We start from the raw sequence: 20,434 nt of genomic DNA on the forward strand, positions 1-20,434 counted from the left end.
CGTCCTGAGCTGTCTCGCTGATGTATTCATTTCTGATCTGGTCCATTTTGGTCACTCTCAGTGAAAATCTGAGCATCTTCATCTCTGCCTCTGGTCTTTTTGTTAGTGGCATCTCTAAACCATACGTCATAGCAGGTCTCACTACAGTCTTGTACAGCTTCCTTTTCACCCTGCTATCCTTTTGTCACAAATCACCCTGACACTCATCTCTATCCACTCCACCCTGCCTACACTCTCTCCTCTTTGCCTCTTTTGTGCACAAGCCATTGCTTTGGATGGTTGGCCCCAGATGTTTAAACTCATTTGCCTTAACTATCTGTACTCCTTACAGCTTCAGCTTGTAACGTGCGGTGGAGATGAAGCCAGCCGCGGAGGTGTGCAGGTGGATAGCGAATGAGCAACAGCTTCTGACTTTCCAAAAAGTACTCATTTATTTACAATATCAAAAATAAGTGCTACCTCTACCACACATTACTGAAGAGCACACTAGTCCGCGTACACACGGGAGCATCCATTACAGGAGGAGTGCGAAGAAGAACAAAAAAGGGGGTGACACCAGTCGTGAGACAGGAGGCGCCGCCATGTGGTGATACACTGCATTACGATAGCAACTGTTACATAGTCCCCCCTGGTGAGAAAAAGGCTGTCCTCAGCCATACACAGCTGGAAAAGCACACACCACACCTAACAGTACCCTATACATAGAGGTTACAGCTAAGATTAGTGCACACACAGGGCAAAAGACCATTTAAAAATGAAATTGGTGAAAATAAGACGAACATGTACAGTGGAAAATCAGTCTTCTTAGTTTTTTCACTTTTTCCTTTTTTTTGTTTTTAAAGTAAATGCCAAGAATGAACCTTAACGCACTAAAGAGCCATAAAACTGGATTAAGTAGAGCAAACAGAAACATCTACATATCATGACTCAAAGTAGCAATGCAACAAGACAGCATCAAACAGGTTTAACCAGAACATTTCACTTCAGATCAAGCCTGGTTGTGTGAAAATCATTAGTCCATCTTTTGTTGCTCCAGCCAGACGTAACTCTGGGGCAACGTCTGAGCCTGAGATTGTAATGTCCACCAGCAGCTGGGTGCTGGACAGATCTGGGTGAAACACTCTCTGGAACAGCGCCCACACCAGAAGAAGAGTCAATGTCCGGTAAATCAAAGGGGAATGGCTCAGAGCCAATGTCAGTGTCTGCAGGGGGGCCAGGGTGGGCCTGAGAGTCAGAGTTCAGACCCTCTGCGGTCTCTCTCTCGGCAGGCGATGAAACAGAATGTTCTTTGGAAGTGAGAGAGTCCCAGGTATGGAACGGTTGCATGTTCACAACATGATAAACACCTGCATCCACACCGGAGTCCACCCAAGTGAGCCTGTAATTAACATCACTGAGTCTCTGAGATACACACAATGGTCCCTGAAACAGTGGTGCAAGTTTAGCAGTAAAGTTAGACTGAGCATCTGACCTGGGGTGTGTCTTAACTCTCACAAGGTCACCAACACGAAACGTGGCATGTCGATGTCTCAAGTCATAGTAATGTTTTTGTCTGTCATGGCTATAGTCCAAAGCTGCTTTGGCGTGGTCGTGAGCTTCCTGCAGGGAGGCTCTCAGAGTCTCAGGGTAAGGCACACCCGGTTCATCAACACCTGCTGTAGAAGGCTGAGTGATAAGGTCAAGCAGGGTGTCTAACTCACGACCATAAAGCATCATGGCAGGAGTCAAACCTGTACTGTCATGAGGGGCGGTGCGCAGAGCAAAGCAAATCTGAGGGAGAAACTTGTCCCATGATGTGTGCTTATCACCTACATAAGCGCGGATTGCAGTTTTCAGAGTCCGGTTGACGCGTTCAGTAGCATTTGTCTGAGGGTGATATGCCGTAGTGAGTCTGTGCACCGAGCCTAATGCAGAAACAACATGTTCAAAAAGCTCACTCACAAAAGGAGACCCTCTGTCAGAAATCAGGTAAGTGGGTGTACCATGTCTAGCAAAAATGTCAGTGACGAATTTACCAGCTGCTACCTGAGATGTAGCTTCTTTGACAGCACTGGCTTCAACCCATTTAGTCAAATAGTCAACAAACACGATCAAATAAGCATTACCAGTGGGGGTGCGGGGAAGTGGCCCAACAAAATCCACACCCACATACTCCCAGGGTTTCTGGGGGACAATGGGAACCATAAGACCGGCTGCTTTTTTTTGACTTGGCTTGGTGAGTTGGCACACTGAGCATGAAATCACATAGTGTTTCACATCAGCTGCCATTTTGGGCCAGAAAAACCTAAAACGCAGTCTAGCCAATGTCTTAGAAACACCCAAGTGACCTGCTGTGGGGTGGTCGTGGTAATAGTCCAGCAAGGTGCCTCTAATGGAAGTAGGGGCAAACAGTTTCAGCTCTTTCAAAGGGTGCAAAGCACATGTGGACTTGGGTTCTCTGTGATACAAAAGAGAGTCATACACAACATACTGTAACAAGGTGGCATTGTCCGAGCTGTTCAGAGAGTCTGCTTCAATGTCTCTGAGGAGTGGACCTGTGACATGATCGTCTAACTGCAGCTGTCTCAATTGTGAACGGTCAGCCAGAATGACGGGGGGCAGAGTACGAATGTCCAGGCTGCCCATAACAGCATGATCTGGTAAAAGATCAGTCGGCCTGTCACAGGTCAGAGGCAAAGGGTTGCGTGACAGTGCGTCGGGAACTTTGTTCTGTGCACCAGGTTTGTGCACTATTGTGAAATCAAAGTCCTGCAAACGAAGTGACCAGCGGGCGAGTCGGCCCGTTGGGTTTTGACGAGACATGAGCCACCTGAGACTGTTGTGGTCAGTGAAGATAGTAACATGAACACCTTCAACATACGGGCGGAAGTGTTCCAGAGCCCATATCACAGCGAGGCACTCCTTCTCTGAAGTGCAGTAGGGGAGTTCAGCTTTGTGAAGGGAGCGACTAGCAAAAGCCACAACGTACTCACGACCCTTGTCATCCTTTTGCATCAACACTGCCCCAAGACCAATGTCACATGCATCGGCGTGAATGGAAAAGGGACGGTTGAAGTCTGGAAATGACAGGATCGGGGCTGATGTGACATGATCCTTCAAAGTGTCCATGGCCCTTCGACAGCTGTCGTCCCAGTGGAAAGCATTGTCCTTTCTGGTGATGGCGTGAAGAGGTTCGGCATGGCGGGCATAATTCTGAATGAAGCGTCGATAATAGCCAGTCAAGCCAAGGAACTGACGGACGTGTTTCACTGAGGTTGGGGTATCAAACTCCTTAACCGCCTTTACTTTGTCTGGATCGGGCTTAACACCTGATGATGTGATGCGGTACCCGAGAAAGGTGAATTCATCGAGGCAGAATTGGCACTTTTTGAGCTTCAATGACAAGCCAGCAGCCTGGAGTCTGCCCAGCACCTCCTCAAGATCCACTAAGTGCTGTTCAAAGGTAGGTGAGGCGATAACAATGTCATCCAGGTAGACTGCGCACGTTTTGTAAATGAGGCCAGCAAGCACAGAGTTCATGAGTCTCTGAAAAGTTGCAGGTGCGTTGCAGAGCCCAAAGGGCAGCACCCGAAACTGGAAGAGACCGCAGTGAGAGATGAAGGCAGTTTTAGGCTTCGAGTCCTCTGCTACAGCAACCTGCCAATAGCCTCGCGCTAAGTCCAATGTCGAGACAAACTTTCCTCTTGCCAGAAAGTCCAAAGACTCATCTACACGAGGCAGGGGATAAGAGTCTTTTCGGGTAACTTGGTTGAGCCCTCGAAAGTCCACACAAAACCTTGGTTCCGTGGCCGCTCTATTTACAATGACTACAGGAGCTGCCCAAGGGCTTGTGGAAGGTTCAATGATGTTGTCCTTCAACATTTGTTGTACTTGTTCTTCAATCACACGTTTCTTAGCAGGTGACGTGCGATAGGGTGGGAGATTGACAGGTGTTGCATTGCCAGTCTCTATGGCGTGCTCAGTGAGAGCCGTTCGACCAAGTTGACCATCAAACAAGGAGCTAAACTTGCTGAGCAGATTGAGTAAAGCATCCTTGTTGTTCTCTGAGAGACTTGCTTCAGACAGTTTGGCTGTTAAGTCTGAGCGAACCAAGTCCAAAGACATCAGTGTTCCAGGTGAATGTGAGTAATCATTTTGAAGGTCCTCTTCATCGTCTGCGAGTGGGCAGGGGATGTCCTCAATGTAGACGGTTCTAGTGGGAATGTGAATAGAAACAGAAGCTCTTGCCATAAAATCCATTCCCAGAATGAAAGGAGAGGACAAATCTGGTATTATTGCAAAACGCTGGTAAAAGTTCTTGTTCATGAATCCAATATTGAGCCAAATAACACCGTCAGGGATACAGGGAGCATTATTGGCAAGGTTAACTGCAGGACCATTCCACTCACTTGTGTTTCTAGGGTGAGAGTCATTTACTTGAATGAGATCTGTTCGTACAGCCGAGAGGGAAGCACCCGTGTCGAGGGTAGCATCCACAGATGAAGCATTGAAGTTCACTTTCGTTCTTAGTGGGGTATTCCAGTGGACTTGTGAAAAATTGTCTTCCAAGTGTCCAAGACTGTGTCCACCCTGTAGTGAATCGGGCGTGTGAGGCTCCGTTAGTAACTGGGGGAAGGTTGGCCTCTGTGAAATGTCCTCCCCCCCCTGTAGTTTCCCGACTGCCTGTATTGTGGCTGGGATGTGGTGCTGCTTAATTCCACCTTTTCATGGCCAGGGTCAGAGGGGCCAGGTGCCGGCAATGGCTGGACTGGGCCATGCCTAGCGGTGTTCGAGGCTCGTTGTGGCAAATGAGGTTGGGTGTTACAGTTTGGGCAGGTGCGTGTGGTGAACCCTGGCTGAGAGCATTTGAAGCAGTAAGGTTCAGGCTTATAGTTGTCTTTGCTACATAAAGCAGGCTGTGGTCTTTGTGGTCCAAGCACTGAGTGAAGCTCATGAGCACGTAGCAGCAGGTCCATTACAGAAGTGACATTAGCGCCATACAGGGCAACTCTGTATTTTTCAAGAGCATGTTTACTAATTAGGTCGATTCTGTCTTTTTCAGGTGGAGGACTCTTCAGTTTGTCAAACTCACTCAACATGTGGGCAACAAAGGTTGGGAGTGGTTCGTCCTGAGCCTGAACACGATCCAAAATTCCTCTCAGGATGCATTCTTGGTTGTCGGAGGGCAGAAAAACTGTCTTAAACAGTTGACAGAATTGAGCCCATGATGTGATGTGGGAGCTCAATGCCTTGAACCATTTCCCGGGCTCTTTTGCAAGAAAGTGTGGCAGTTCGTTTAGCAATTGCCCATCGGTTAGGTTCAATGAGGCTTTGTATGTGCCAACTGCATTTAACCAGTCCTCAGGTTGCACTTTGCCGTCCCCAGCATACACAGGAGGCTCCAGTTTTGCGTGATGTAAAGCTGCCGCAATCACTCTGGAAGTGCTGCTGAGCTCAAGTGAGTGAGATGGGAGAAAAGGATTTGTAGGTTGAAATGGGTTGCTGGGCAGGAACGGATTGGTACTGTTGGTGGGTTCAGTTTTGTCTCTCGCAGGAACATGAGGTGTCGATGTGGCCATTGGGAAAACAGGAGACTGTGGGACTGCAGGAGGGGGAGAGCTCCCCATTGTGAGTTGGTCCCACTGCCTTAGTAAACTCTGCTGTATGTTCAGTGAGTCACGTAAACAATCACTAAGCTTATTCACCTCAGTTCTTAACTCCACCACTTGTTGGCTAAGGCTAGGAGTCACATTTTCAACTATCTGGCACATAGGTAACGAGGTAAGTTCCATGTCTGAGTCAGAGTCGTCTGGGCAGTGTGCCATTGTGATTTCAAAAAAATTAAGCCGCTCCAGGGCACAGTGTAGTTATTGATATAGTAGTAAAAGAGTCAGATCAGACTAGAAAGACAAAAATGCAAAGATTAATTTTAAATCGTTTCGTTATACTGAGCCGAAGACCAGCACCAACGGTTGTAGTCGGCCAAGTTCTCACTTACATGTGCTACAGTCAGTCTCAGCAGAGGGAAAGGGGAATGGAAAGCCAGCAGAAATGTTCATGTCCAGGCTCTCCACAGAAGAATTAATCCTTAGAAGACGAAACCAACAGCACGTCCAAATAACAAATCCACGGAGTCCATTCGCGTCGCGGAGTCAGCTTCTCTCTTTTTCTTTCTCCCAAGCAGAGCAGCGGCACACCGCGGTATCCAGAAATTAGTCGGGTCCCACCTGAGCTGAGGCTGCGGCCATGGCTGGAGAAAACGTCCGAGCGTCCGCAAAACTTGGGGGATTTCCGAGACAGTTCACGTGCTAGAAGAGAAGAATCCTCGGCGGGATGCAAAAATCGTCTGAAGTCCAAGGGGAAAAAGTTCGGGCGCCAGTTGTAACGTGCGGTGGAGATGAAGCCAGCCGCGGAGGTGTGCAGGTGGATAGCGAATGAGCAACAGCTTCTGACTTTCCAAAAAGTACTCATTTATTTACAATATCAAAAATAAGTGCTACCTCTACCACACATTACTGAAGAGCACACTAGTCCGCGTACACACGGGAGCATCCATTACAGGAGGAGTGCGAAGAAGAACAAAAAAGGGGGTGACACCAGTCGTGAGACAGGAGGCGCCGCCATGTGGTGATACACTGCATTACGATAGCAACTGTTACAAGCTTTACAACTGTTCCCTCCTCTTCTTCCTCTTCTCTCTGGAGCATACCTCCACTTCTCCAGGCTCTCTTCCAACTCCTCCCTACTCTCACTACAGGTCACACTATCATCTGCAAACACTATAATCCACTGAAGGTCCTGCCTGACCTCATCTAACCCTGATGTAATCCCACTCTGACCTCCCCACTGAAAAATGTAAAAATGTCCTCACGCATGTCCTAAACCAACCTCACAATCATCCTTTGTTGGTTCAATACTTGTAATTGTTTTCCTTTGTTTGGTCTGTTATGACCACTAGCTTATAATTACAATGTTTTAAGATTGCAGTTATGATATACTGACTCTAATACAGCATTTTAGCATCAAAGGCTGTTCAATTTCTTGCTCAACATTGTTCTAGAATATCACTAACAGCGACTCTAAGCTTTTATTACTCAGTTCATCTACTCTCTGTGCCCTTTTAGCTCTGTCTCTTTAAGGTCCTACTGTCTTCTGATTGGCTGCCCATATGCAAACAAAACTGTTGTGTTGCTCATCTCAAACATAGACACAAGACCACTTGACACAAAAATAGAAACCATTTTGAACACACTGTTTTTACAAGACATGCATTTGCCACTTGGGGCTGCAATGACTACTTGTTAACATAAATGTACATTTAAGGAAAAATAGAAAATATATTTACCGTTTCTACTATACAGGTAAAGCAGAGGATAAACAACAGGCAAAGTGTTACAAGCAAGAGTATCCTACCCTCTCTTCATTTTTGTGAAGTCCACCGCTGCTAGTCTGTAAGACATGGCTTTTTCATTCAGGTAGCGGCTGTAGCGTCTGATGAAGGTTGACATGTTATACCCTGTAGGGCAGAGAGAGGGTGCTGCAGTTAGAGATTGATCAGCTTGACCAATTTTCACATTAGATTAAGAAGCTACACTTATTTTAATTAAAAATATAGTCGCTTCTTTGCGACCAACCCGCATTTCCAGTGCTCATGCATTACCTTACTTTATTTATTTATCTTGTTTTCCTTTTGTATATATAATTAAAAAGTCACCAAGCATGTTTTTTTAATTTTCCGCACCCTTTGTAACAAACAAAGGGTACAGTCATCGGTAGGTTTTTCAGATTTGGTCCGTCTGAGCAGCAGCTTATTGATAGCGCTACAGAGGCAGCGAGAGTCCGACATAAAGTCATTTTGTTAGATGTACAGCACTGCTGAGTCTACAAAGAGCCAAATGGCATTAAATCACCTTGTAGTGCAGCCTTATCTAGAAAGTTGTTGAGGTTGAAGAGTGTATTCCTGGAGGCAAGGTACTGCATCAATCGCTGAAGGAAAAAGAACAGAAGTATGAGTTAGTGATTTCTCTCTTTCTGTGGCCTGACAGTTTCAAGTCAAGGCCAAACTGCCACATGGGCAGCCTGTATGTACACAAATGTTGCAGCTTTATCTGCATTTTTCAGAGGGTAATTGTGCTGGCTTGGGTGACGCAGGTAACGTTTGACAAAAAACGTTCTTCTTTTTGAAAAGTTACATTTAAAAGTAATAAAATGTACCTTCCAGTTGAACTCTGTTTATTGTTTCGGTGCCTTTTTAATGCAGTAGTGTGACAAATAATATTACTGTGCACTGTAATATTATCTGTGCTTTCTGTGTGTTTTCAGTGAATTAAAATCTAGTGTTATTGTATTTATATGTTATCAATAATTAGAATATCTGTGGCATCTTACTGTAAAGATCATAGCATATGTATATATTTGTGTATCTACCCTACCTATAATTATATATGAATGAAACCTTGCACAAACATCGTCACACGTGCAGCGATTTTTAGCATCTATATGTTTTTTTAAAAGATTTATTATAAATCACGATTCTTTTGATTTTCATATTCACCACCTCCCTGCAAATGTGACGTTATATTCTCCATTTGTGTTTGTTTCACATGTCTCAATCCACATACGTTGCTCGTACGTAATTTAAAGGTCACCAAAGTTTGTATCTGTGACAGACTTTTGTTCATGTCACCACGGAAACTCGGAAGAAGAATTTGAAAAAGCACCACAGGCCTGGCATTTTGTGTATGCACTTTGCTAAGGCCTCAGTCATGCAGGTCTAGGAAAACCGTATTCCCTGAGCAGTTGGCAAGTGGTTTGCAAAGAGGGTAAATGCTAAAAGGACTGGTCCTTATAGAGGGCTTTTCTACTTACTGGAGCACTCCAAGCACTTTATACAACATGCTTTATTCATCCATTAATAAAAGGACTTTTTTTCTGCACCTAAGTGCTTTCTAGCTAACACTGGAGCTGCCAGAGATTGAACCACCAACCTTTCAATTATCTTGTTCTACCTTCTGAGCTACAGCCACCTCGTGGTGCTGCACCAAAAACCTTCTTGTGATTGCTTTGTTTGCTAGCAGGCTTCAACATTTGCCCATATATTTTGCACATATTTTACTGCTATGCTTTAAGGCTTCTCCACCACTCAGTGAGTAATTGTCGAGTGTTTATAGATATAGTGTAAATTGCTGTCAATGCCCAACGCTTGTTGCCCAAAGCGTTCATAACCCCTGTATACCTCTTTGCTCCAAATTTCAACTAACAATCTCCAGCAACTGCTCACCAAATGGTCAGGGATAACACATTTCTCATTAGTAACCAGTGGTTGCTATCAGCAGTGCACTCTCTAACCTGCACATGGCCAAATTCTAAGCTAGTCAGCATTAGCTGCTAACTTAGCAATTGGCGCTTGTTCAAAGTTGCATCTGATCTAAAAAAAAAACACAACATCTGCAACACAAAAGCAGATTTAAGGCTGCAAAAATTACACCACCATTTAATCATCAGTTATTATTCATCTCTGGCTCTCTTCCACAGTGTGTCTTTGTCCTGTCTTCCTCCCCTCACCCCTAACCGGTCGCAGTAGATGGCCGCCTCTCGCTGAGCCTGGTTCTGTCAAGGTTTCTTCCTGTTAAAAGGAAGTTTTTTCTTCCCGCTGTCGCATCATATTATTGTTGGGGTTTTTTTCCTGTTGTCTTTGCATTATTGTAGGGTCTTGACCTTACAATAAAAAATCACCTTGAAGCCACAGTTGTTGTGATTTGGTGCTAGAAATTGAAAACGGCAAACATTAAAGCCAGTGGGTGACATCACTGTGTCTACAACAAAGTCTAATATACAGTCTACGGGTTTGACTAGCATCTTATAGTAGCCAGTGTTACCAAACTTGGGTATATTAGCTATCGCTGTGTAACTCACTTTCTTACTTGTTTCACTGACCGTTTGCCCCGTCTTTATTTGAAAGCTCTTGCCCTACTTTTTTTTTTTGCCTTTTACTAATTTCACAGCCAAGAAGGAAACAGTGAAATAATCTTCCTGAAACTGTATGAAACAGACACACTGACATCCTTGAAAACTGTATCAGCATTCATAAACATGTCCAGGCTTGATGTAGTTTGTCTAGGTTGAGTTACCCAGGGGGAAAAGAAGCAGATTAACTTTCCTGTAACAACTGAAAGCAGGCAGACAATTAAGAGCTCAATGGAGAAAAAAGGCAGCCTCTGGAAAAAGCTACATGTATTTGTTTGGTTTATTTGAGTCGTGGTTGCCAGGGTGGATCAGGTCAGTCAGCTCGCTGTGGTGTTTTAACATTAAGAGCTGATTCATACGACTTTTCCTTGATCTAGCGTTCACAATCTGCCCTCACTACCAATACAAAACAACCCCTTCTTTCCTTAACTGATATCCCATTTGCAGCAAAACCCATTCCAGCATCCACTTTTTAAAAGGATCAGATCACGTTAAGCAAGCTTTGATGCCAATTCAGAGGCCTGTAAACACGCAGTCTTTCTGGCCAGGGTGAAAACCAGTGAGGAAAAAGCCAGGCTAAAAACGCCCAATTTAAACAACCCTGACAAATTTTTAAAACATCATGTCACTGCTCATGTCACTGAAAGCTTTGTTGCTCACATGCTCTGAAAGGGTCATCGTCCCCGGCGTAATCATTGCCACGGCACTTCTATCTAGTCTCAGAAGCTCATCATTTAACATGTTTGATGTTTTTTGGTCGCTGCTCTCGCAGGGTGCGCAGTGGAGCGCTGCGATTTGTCATACTGGCCATTGAAATGTCAGCCGAGTATTTCATCTGTCCTTGCTGGACACATGGAAGACACGGTTTCAAAGAATCTCACTGAGGGTGCGTTGGAGAGAAATCTCTACAAAGTATTTAGGATCGATCAAAACACCAGCAAGCTCAGAGTCTCTCTCGTGCTCATTCACAGAGTATTAGACTGTACAGGAAATGGTTTGATCGTCATCTTTTGCTGCCTAGTGACAATTTGTGTAGTTAATTGATAACACACACAGGAGTCACTGGTAATGAGAGGTTATTTGGTGCCTTTTTCTATTGGAAGAGCAATACTGATAAATAGATGAATAAGCTTTTCTACATTTTTATTTAGAGCTTCGGCAGAGTCATTTTGGCCTTTCAAGTCACGTCCCACCACTCAGGAAATGTTGACCTCAAAAAAACAGTGAGATGGATCATTTTAGAAGCACCATAGTGCATTTTAGATCTCTTTAAAACAAGCGTTTTTTGTCAGGATGACAAATAATTTTCCTGTTGTCACAAGATCAGAGGGGACAGACATCCTCCGAATTTCCCCGGGCATCCATACGTCGATGCGGGTTGACTCACCTCATTGCCGTACATCATGAGGTGGTGTGTGGTGATGAGCGCTTTAAAAACCACAATCCAGCTGTTGCTAGTTGTGCGCTCCAGCAGTGTGTCTGCCAGGTGGGGGATGCTGACGTTCAGCTCATTGGTGCAGTGGATCAGGTCTGGAGGAGACAAAAAAAAGATGACCCATGAAACAATCTGGAGAAAAGTGTGAAAGCAAGGTGAAGGAACACACAAATAAACTCCAACCCCGCCTGTTCACTTACTGTAAGTCATTGTGAATAAAAGCAACAGTTGCTGATGGAGTGAACAATCACACAGACTGAAGTCATATTGACCGGTGCATTTATCTCGCCTCAATGAACAAATGATGGATTAATGATATCGATGAATGATATAGTCTCTATAGATGGATGTATCTCCAAATGCACATCTGAGACTGTAATTCAGCAACGCTGCCAGCCTCCTCTACAAAAATATCAATAAAATATCAACTCAGAAGATGGAAAGGTACATTGCAAGGTCGATTCCATTCCCGCGTAATGAACTTAAGCGACACATATTTTATTTAGGAAAAAAAAACTTAAAAAAAAAACTGTCAGATGAATGGAGTGATGATGAATATTGACTGTGAGTTTTCTTCCCGAGCATCTTTGTTAGCGATGATGGACTAAAACAGATGACCCCCACCCTCCCAACAGTTAACATCCGAGAGTCGCATCTAGAATGTAAATTGGCCGTTTAAAGCAAATGTGGAACACGTTTTAAAAAAGGGGGAAAAACAGCTCGGTGCTGTATGTCAGACTCAAAGGTCTGGCAAACGACAGGTCGAGTGTGTGCTCGCATGTGCGTGTTCACATCTGAGAACTGGCAGGGAAACAGAGGAGTGGGGTTTTTGTTTGTGCTCAGTCTTGTAGATACTAGAGATGGCACGATACCACTTTTTTATGTCCGATACCGATACCGATATCATAAATTTGGATATCTGCCGATACCGATATGAATCCGATATAGTGTTTTTTAATCAACAAAACTGTTTTTTAAATATCTTGCTGCATTTTGTATAAGTTCATACTCAAGTTTAAAACAACAACTACACTAAAGCTATTCTGTTATACCTGTATGCAAAAAAAAATATTTCATAGTACAGCAATACTGATCAATCTAATAAACTTAAACCTACACCATCCTCCCTATTCTGGTATTTTAAAGAGTACTTAGCATAAATATTAAGCAACCTAACTAATAGGGTTCCAACTCCCAGCAACAACAAAAATAAATAAATAAAAAATAGGGAACCACCCCTCACGCTCCACCTCATGATGCTTAATCGACGTAATCAACCTTAATTTGATGCAGTGTGAAAAAAAAATGCACAGAAATCAATTATTTTTCAAGAAATATTAAATAGATTCAACATCTTTCTTCAACAAAATTGCAGACTGCACAGATGGTACCTTCCCAAAGGAAAAAGTAGTATAGCTTACTAGGGTATATTAGACTTAATAGTTACTATATACAGTAATGGACTTCTATTCATTTTGCATCAAATTAAAACTTTGGCTGTCAGATAATTATTTATTAAAAGCTAGACATTTTAAATGAGAATAAGAAAGAAAAGTATGTCTTTGTGCCCCCTTTTCCCTGTTAATGCCCTATCGGCCCCCCTGGCTAAACTTTGCTAGATCTGCCCCTGCACAGTTACCAGCCGTCAGCTACGTAGAAAAAGATCCTCGAGTAGAAAGTAATATTAAATACATTCTAACAACAGCTGATCAAGCTTAAACGTGCTGCTGTTGTTCAGCCGCTGGTTTCCTCTTTCTGGTGCAAAGTGGGCCAAAAGCAAACTTTGACTTCCGGGTGTCATGGCGGATTGAGTGGACGCGTTTGGTGGTAGCTCCCTATCAGGAATTTAAAACACCGAAAACTCGTCAACAGACAATTCAATTGAGCAAAACGAATATAATTGGTGAGGAATAAGGCAAAAGGAGGCCAAAATGCCAAGGGGACATGATAAAGCCGCAAAAATAAATACCAATAACGCAACAGGACAAGACTGCACGAGCCCCGATGGCATAATTAGAGATTCGGCTGGCGAATTACTAAAAGCCATCGAATCATTGAAATCAGAAATGAAACAAGATAATGAAAGGCTGAGAGAAGGCATTAACACGCTACAGCGGGAATTGGGCGGTAAGCTCGACAAGATAAAGGAGGACATAAAAACTCTGTCGAAGAGAGTGGGGGAAGCCGAGGATCGAGTGGGAAATATAGAAGATGTGACAATGGAGTTAATTGAAGCGCTCCTCCAAAGCTTGAAAACACAGAAATTTATTCAGAACAAGCTGGTGGACCTGGAGTCAAGATCCCGCAGAAATAATATACGCCTGGTTGGAGTGGAGGAAGGCTCCGAGGGGAGATCTGTCCAAGACTTTGTCTCGGAGCTGCTACAGCACGAGATACCTATACCGGCCGGGCTAGAACTTAAGATCCAGCGGGCCCATCGTATCTCTGTACAGAAACCGCGCCCTGGAGAATTCCCACGTCCGATTCTTATTAATTTCCAGGAATTCACAACGAAAGAACTCGTACTTCGAGAAGTTTGGAAAAAGAAGCAAATCCAGGTGAATGGCAAGACGATCTATTTTGATCATGACTATGCATCAGATATTGTTCAAAAGCGCAAACAATACAGAGAAGTTAAGCGGATACTAAAGGAAGCGGGAGTGCGCTTCCAAACTCCCTACACGAGCATTCGGATCCACTGGCAGGACGGAGTCAGAAACTACGGTAACGTACGAGAGGCGGCTATGGAGATGCAGAGGAGGGGATACGATGTCCAGATCCCGGCGGCATCTGAGGAGGACGATGCGCTAAGCAGAAGGTGTCGAGAGTGGAAACGGGCCTCAATCTCCCATCGAGAGCAAATTTCTTCCCCGAGGCAGAGAGTTAAAAAAAAATTGGAGGAATTTCAGAGAAATGCTGATTAGTTCGGGGGATATCTTCCCCCTGTTACTGATCAGAAAATTATAGGCCTCTTAAATTCAAAGTTCTGGAGGAGCAACACCGGATGGAGGTAAATACGTTGGACTATAATTTGGGAACTACTTCTTCAGTTCTCAAATATTTCATAGGGCCCTCCTTTACGGAGGTTTTTTACCCTAGATCTACCAACGGGGTCATGGTGGGAGACAGTTTCTTCCTACTAATTGGGAGTCGCAAGTTTGTGTTTAATTTTTGTTTAATGTCTAGTAATATTGTTTTATTTTATTTTCTTAAACTAGAGGGGATGATCATTGTACACTGTACGAATTATGAGTGGTGTAGGTAAAATAAAAATTATTTCAATCAATATCAATGGTCTGGGGAATCCAGTTAAAAGGAGTAGATTGCTATCTAAATTGAAACGACACAAGGCACAGATTATATTCATTCAAGAAACTCATATGTCAAAAGAAGAACATGAAAAATTTAAAAAGCTTGGCTATGTAAATTCTTTTTATAGCTCATGTAAGAATAGCAGACGAAGAGGAGTTATAATTTTATTAGCTAACACGGTAAATTTTGAAAAGTTAGAGGAAATCTGTGACAAGGAGGGTAGATATGTTGCTGTTAAAGGGAGGATTAATAATGAAGTGGTGTCCCTGATAAATGTGTATGCCCCTCCAGAGGACAACTCAAAATTCTATCAAAAACTATCTGAAAAAATTATAAGCTTTAGTGAGGGGACCTTGATATGTGGGGGCGACTGGAACTGTATATTAAATCATACTAAAGATACTACAAGCAAAAAAAGACGCAAAGATAATAAATCTAAATCTCTTAACTCATTAATAAAGGAAGTGGATCTCTGTGATGTATGGAGAGAATTACACCCTCTGGAGAAGGATTATACCCATTTCTCAGCAGCCCATAAGGTTCACTCTAGGATAGATTTTTTTTTGATAAATAGAAGTGATAAACATAGAGTCACAGAATGCAATATCGGTATAGCCGACTTGTCGGATCACAACGCCATTCATTTGACCATTCACCTACATAATCAGAAAAAGAAATTATTATGGAAATTGAACATTGGTATTCTCAATAATGAATCTGAGGTAAAAGAGATCAAAAAAGAAATACAAACCTGTATTGCCCACAATAAGGATGATCAGATAGACCCAACAATAATTTGGGATACTGTGAAAGTAGTAACTCGGGGGTATTTGATATCAAGGACCAGCTACCTCAAAAAAATGAAGAAGCTTACACAGTCCAAATTAGAACAACAATTAAGGGATTTGGAAAAAAAAAAGCATACAGATTTGAGTCCTGATTTGGCCGAAAAAATCAAAAACGTAAGAAAACAACTAAGTGATTTGACTATGGAGGAAATAGAAAAGAAACTGAGATTCACAAAACAAACATTCTATGAGTCTGGCTCCAAAGCAACTAAAGTATTGGCTAAACGGTTAAAATTAATGCAAATAACTAATGCAGTCAACAAGATTAGAGATCCAAATACCAAGGAACTACTATATGAACCAACACAGATAAAAAACACTTTTCAAGAATATTACAAAACATTGTATAGTCAACCGGATCAGAAAAATGGACCAGAAATTGTAGAGTTTTTGGATCAGTTAGACCTCCCTTCAATAGGGACAACTCAAAATGAACTATTAACCAAACCAATTACAAAGGAAGAACTGGATAAGGCAATAAGGAGATTGAAGACGAATAAAAGTCCAGGGAGTGATGGGTACCCCAATGAGTGGTATAAGACTTTTAAAGAGGTTTTGGCCCCTATTTTGATAGATTCTTTTAATTGGACAATAAAACACGCTAAAATTCCACCTTCCTGGAAAGAGGCCATCATCTCAGTCTTACCGAAAGAAGGTAAAAACAAGGAAAACTGTGATTCTTATCGCCCAATCTCCATCTTAAATGTTGATTATAAACTATTTACATCTATAATCACAAGACGCTTAGAGCTGTTCCTTCCTGACCTGGTGGATGAAGACCAGACAGGGTTCATTAAGGGGCGACAGACACAAGACAATATACGACGCACATTGCATATAATTAATGAAGTTAATAGAGAAAAAATCCCAACAGCCTTAGTGAGTTTAGATGCTGAAAAGGCTTTTGACAGAGTCTCTTGGATATTTCTTTTTGCTGTTTTGAAGAGAATGGGCTTTGACAGTATCTTCATTAAGTGTATACAATCCCTGTATCATAGGCCAATGGCTAGAGTTAAAATAAATGGGGACTTGACAGACAGCTTTGAGCTCTTTAGAGGAACTAGGCAAGGTTGCTGCTTGAGTCCAGCTCTTTTTGCTTTGTATATTGAGCCTTTGGCTCAGTATATACGGCAAAGTACAGACTTAAAAGGGGTTTTTGTTTCCAAACTTGAACAACGAATAGGTCTTTTTGCAGATGATATAATTATATATCTACAGGATCCTGATACGACCTTTCCTTGGCTGTTTAAAGCATTAAAATATTTTGGTAAAAACGCAGGATATAAACTAAACATCGTAAAGACTCAAGTACTCTGTCTGAATTATTTCCCCAAAGAATTATTACAAAATGAACTTAAACTAAAATGGGATTCAAATAAGATCAAATACTTAGGTGTCTATTTAACTAGTGATACAAGTACTTTATACGAGGCAAACTATGTGAAGTTTAGTAACACAATCCAAAAAGATCTGATTAAATGGGCTCCGCTTGTCAAGGACCTTAGCTCAAGAATAGAGGTAATAAAAATGAATGTGCTTCCCCGGTTATTGTACCTATTCACCTCATTACCAGTCCAAATAACAGATGCACAGTTTGGTAAATGGGATAAATTAGTTAGTAGATTTATTTGGAAAGGGACAAAGCCAAGAATAAGATTTAAAATACTCCAATCAGGAAAAGAAAAAGGAGGACTTGCCCTCCCGAATTTCAAGGAATATTTCTATGCAGCCCAGCTGAGATATACTGTTTACTGGTGTTCATCAGAATATACTTCAAAATGGAAGCATATAGAGTTAAATTATTGCCTATCATGTCATCCACAAGCAAGATTGGGAGAAGAAACTACCCAGTCCACGAACAAAAATCTCATCACTGAATTTACTATTAAACTCTGGTGGACAATAATGAAGAAATATAGAATTACAGAAGATTGTAAATTGCTGATTTGGCCTGCATACTCTCGAAAATTCCAAAGTGGAAAATGGGATAGTACATTTTTAAGATGGGTCAATAAAGGAATTACAGCAATGTGTACATTAATAGATGGGACAACATTTAAATCTTTTGAGAATCTACAGAAACAATTCGGATTGGATAAATCAGATTTATTTAGGTACTTTCAATTAAGACACTTTTACAATACAGAAATTAGAAAGAAGCTCTCGAGAGAAAGAAATCGTATAATAGGAACAATAACAGGTGCATATAAAAATCTTCCATCAGGAATTCTGTCGAAATTATATGATGGCCTACAAAATTCGAATAGGAATGAAACATTATATATTAAACAAAAGTGGGAATCGGAACTACAAATTGAGTTGTCAGAGGATGATTGGCGATCCTTATGTCTCACACAGCATAACTCCACTAGCTCTAGACGATGGAGAGAATATGGCTGGAAAAATGTGATTAGGTTTTTTATTACTCCATATATCAAAAGCAAGCAGTTGAGAACACCCCAACAATGCTGGAGATTATGTGGAGACTGGAACGCCAATCACTCACATGTGTTTTGGAAGTGTAAATATATTAAATCATATTGGGAAAGAATCGCGGCAACAATGACGAAGGTGCTGGGGTATGAAGTACTGTGTGAGGCACGAGTAATGTATTTTGGAATATGGGAAAATGTAAAAAAGGAGGACTGGTATTTGTTTAAGATTATGTTGTTGTCAAGCAAAAAGGTGATAACAAAGAATTGGCTGAAAAGCGATCCTTTAAAACTGGAAGACTGGATGGACGTAATCGAGGACATATATACAATGGAAAAAATGACTTACACTCTGAGACTGAAATCTGACAAACACCGAAAACAGTGGACAAAATGGATAATTTATAAGTCTCAGTCAGCCTTATAGGGCGGGACCTCTCGTGGTTTTTTTCTTTTTTTTTTTTTTTTTTTTTTTTTCTTTTTTTTTTTTTTTTTTTTTTTTTATTTATTTATTTTTTTTTTTTTGTGTGTTTGTTGTTGTGTTATTATTATTAATGTCTTGTCCGTATGTAATACAAAGGAAAAAGTACAAAATAAAGAGTAAAAAAAAACAAAAAAAAAAAAACTGTCAGATGAATGGAGTGATGATGAATATTGACTGTGAGTTTTCTTCCCGAGCATCTTTGTTAGCGATGATGGACTAAAACAGATGACCCCCACCCTCCCAACAGTTAACATCCGAGAGTCGCATCTAGAATGTAAATTGGCCGTTTAAAGCAAATGTGGAACACGTTTTAAAAAAGGGGGAAAAACAGCTCGGTGCTGTATGTCAGACTCAAAGGTCTGGCAAACGACAGGTCGAGTGTGTGCTCGCATGTGCGTGTTCACATCTGAGAACTGGCAGGGAAACAGAGGAGTGGGGTTTTTGTTTGTGCTCAGTCTTGTAGATACTAGAGATGGCACGATACCACTTTTTTATGTCCGATACCGATACCGATATCATAAATTTGGATATCTGCCGATACCGATATGAATCCGATATAGTGTTTTTTAATCAACAAAACTGTTTTTTAAATATCTTGCTGCATTTTGTATAAGTTCATACTCAAGTTTAAAACAACAACTACACTAAAGCTATTCTGTTATACCTGTATGCAAAAAAAAATATTTCATAGTACAGCAATACTGATCAATCTAATAAACTTAAACCTACACCATCCTCCCTATTCTGGTATTTTAAAGAGTACTTAGCATAAATATTAAGCAACCTAACTAATAGGGTTCCAACTCCCAGCAACAACAAAAATAAATAAATAAAAAATAGGGAACCACCCCTCACGCTCCACCTCATGATGCTTAATCGACGTAATCAACCTTAATTTGATGCAGTGTGAAAAAAAAATGCACAGAAATCAATTATTTTTCAAGAAATATTAAATAGATTCAACATCTTTCTTCAACAAAATTGCAGACTGCACAGATGGTACCTTCCCAAAGGAAAAAGTAGTATAGCTTACTAGGGTATATTAGACTTAATAGTTACTATATACAGTAATGGACTTCTATTCATTTTGCATCAAATTAAAACTTTGGCTGTCAGATAATTATTTATTAAAAGCTAGACATTTTAAATGAGAATAAGAAAGAAAAGTATGTCTTTGTGCCCCCTTTTCCCTGTTAATGCCCTATCGGCCCCCCTGGCTAAACTTTGCTAGATCTGCCCCTGCACAGTTACCAGCCGTCAGCTACGTAGAAAAAGATCCTCGAGTAGAAAGTAATATTAAATACATTCTAACAACAGCTGATCAAGCTTAAACGTGCTGCTGTTGTTCAGCCGCTGGTTTCCTCTTTCTGGTGCAAAGTGGGCCAAAAGCAAACTAGAGACACGGACTCGCGACAGAAAAGCCGATCAGCTGATCGTTAAGCAGTTTCATGATTGAAGTAGCAGCAAGAAGAGGCAGTCGCTTGTTAAGCTTAACGCAGGAATGCTTTACAAACATTCAGAGATGGACTTACACACTTGCTTTACTTCTCTCGGGATAACTTTGTCGGAGATGAAATGCCGGGTTGCTAGCGAAGCTCCAAATGCTATCCAGACCACCGACAGGTCCCGCATGCCACAGCCGCTCTATCACGTGATGCATACTGCTCCGACGTGCTAACCTGAGGTGAGTTACGGTGTGTTGCAAGTTTTGTGAGGTGCTTTCGTGATATTTAATGGATCGGATTACATTTTTTATTTTTCTCCGATATCCGATCCAGTAATTTAGGTCAGTATCGGACCGATACCGATACGTAATATCGGATCGGTCCATCTCTAGTAGATACAACAAAAATAATTAAATAGAGATAAGAAGTGTTGCTGGGATGGGTTGCAGGAATGTTGCCCTACATTCTTTAAGGAACTGGGCTCAGAAGCAAAATGCAAAGTATGTTTGGCATCTGTTGAAGCACAAAGACTT

The 20,434-nt window shown here is 41.8% G+C and overlaps 2 protein-coding genes across 2 annotated transcripts in view; both read right to left on the reverse strand.

The window, feature by feature from the left end:
• LOC146624452 (phosphatidylinositol-binding clathrin assembly protein-like) overlaps window positions 1–20,434 on the reverse strand; it is a 46,317-nt gene that overhangs the window by 20,555 nt on the left and 5,328 nt on the right. Inside the window, exons 2-4 of the mRNA XM_085363447.1 lie at window positions 11,333–11,475; window positions 7,890–7,965; window positions 7,393–7,495 (exon numbers count right to left, since the gene is read on the reverse strand). Of these exons, the coding sequence (XP_085219573.1) occupies window positions 7,393–7,495; window positions 7,890–7,965; window positions 11,333–11,475 (322 nt within the window). The remainder of the gene's footprint in view (window positions 1–7,392; window positions 7,496–7,889; window positions 7,966–11,332; window positions 11,476–20,434) is intronic.
• On the reverse strand, window positions 4,596–6,116 carry LOC146624453 (uncharacterized). The gene has a single exon (XM_085364607.1). The coding sequence runs from the start codon at window positions 5,802–5,804 to the stop codon at window positions 4,599–4,601; it is 1,206 nt and encodes a 401-aa protein (XP_085220733.1). The 5' UTR covers window positions 5,805–6,116; the 3' UTR covers window positions 4,596–4,598.

This window comes from Diplotaxodon limnothrissa, linkage group LG10, assembly GCF_057381915.1.
Source record: "Diplotaxodon limnothrissa isolate DT_005_m linkage group LG10, D_limnothrissa_male_GT1.1, whole genome shotgun sequence".
NCBI lineage: Eukaryota > Metazoa > Chordata > Actinopteri > Cichliformes > Cichlidae > Diplotaxodon > Diplotaxodon limnothrissa.

Bases quoted from the DNA above. Each gene is read 5' to 3' on its own strand.
- LOC146624453 (XM_085364607.1), bottom strand. From the start codon at position 5,804: ATGGCACACTGCCCAGACGACTCTGACTCAGACATGGAACTTACCTCG.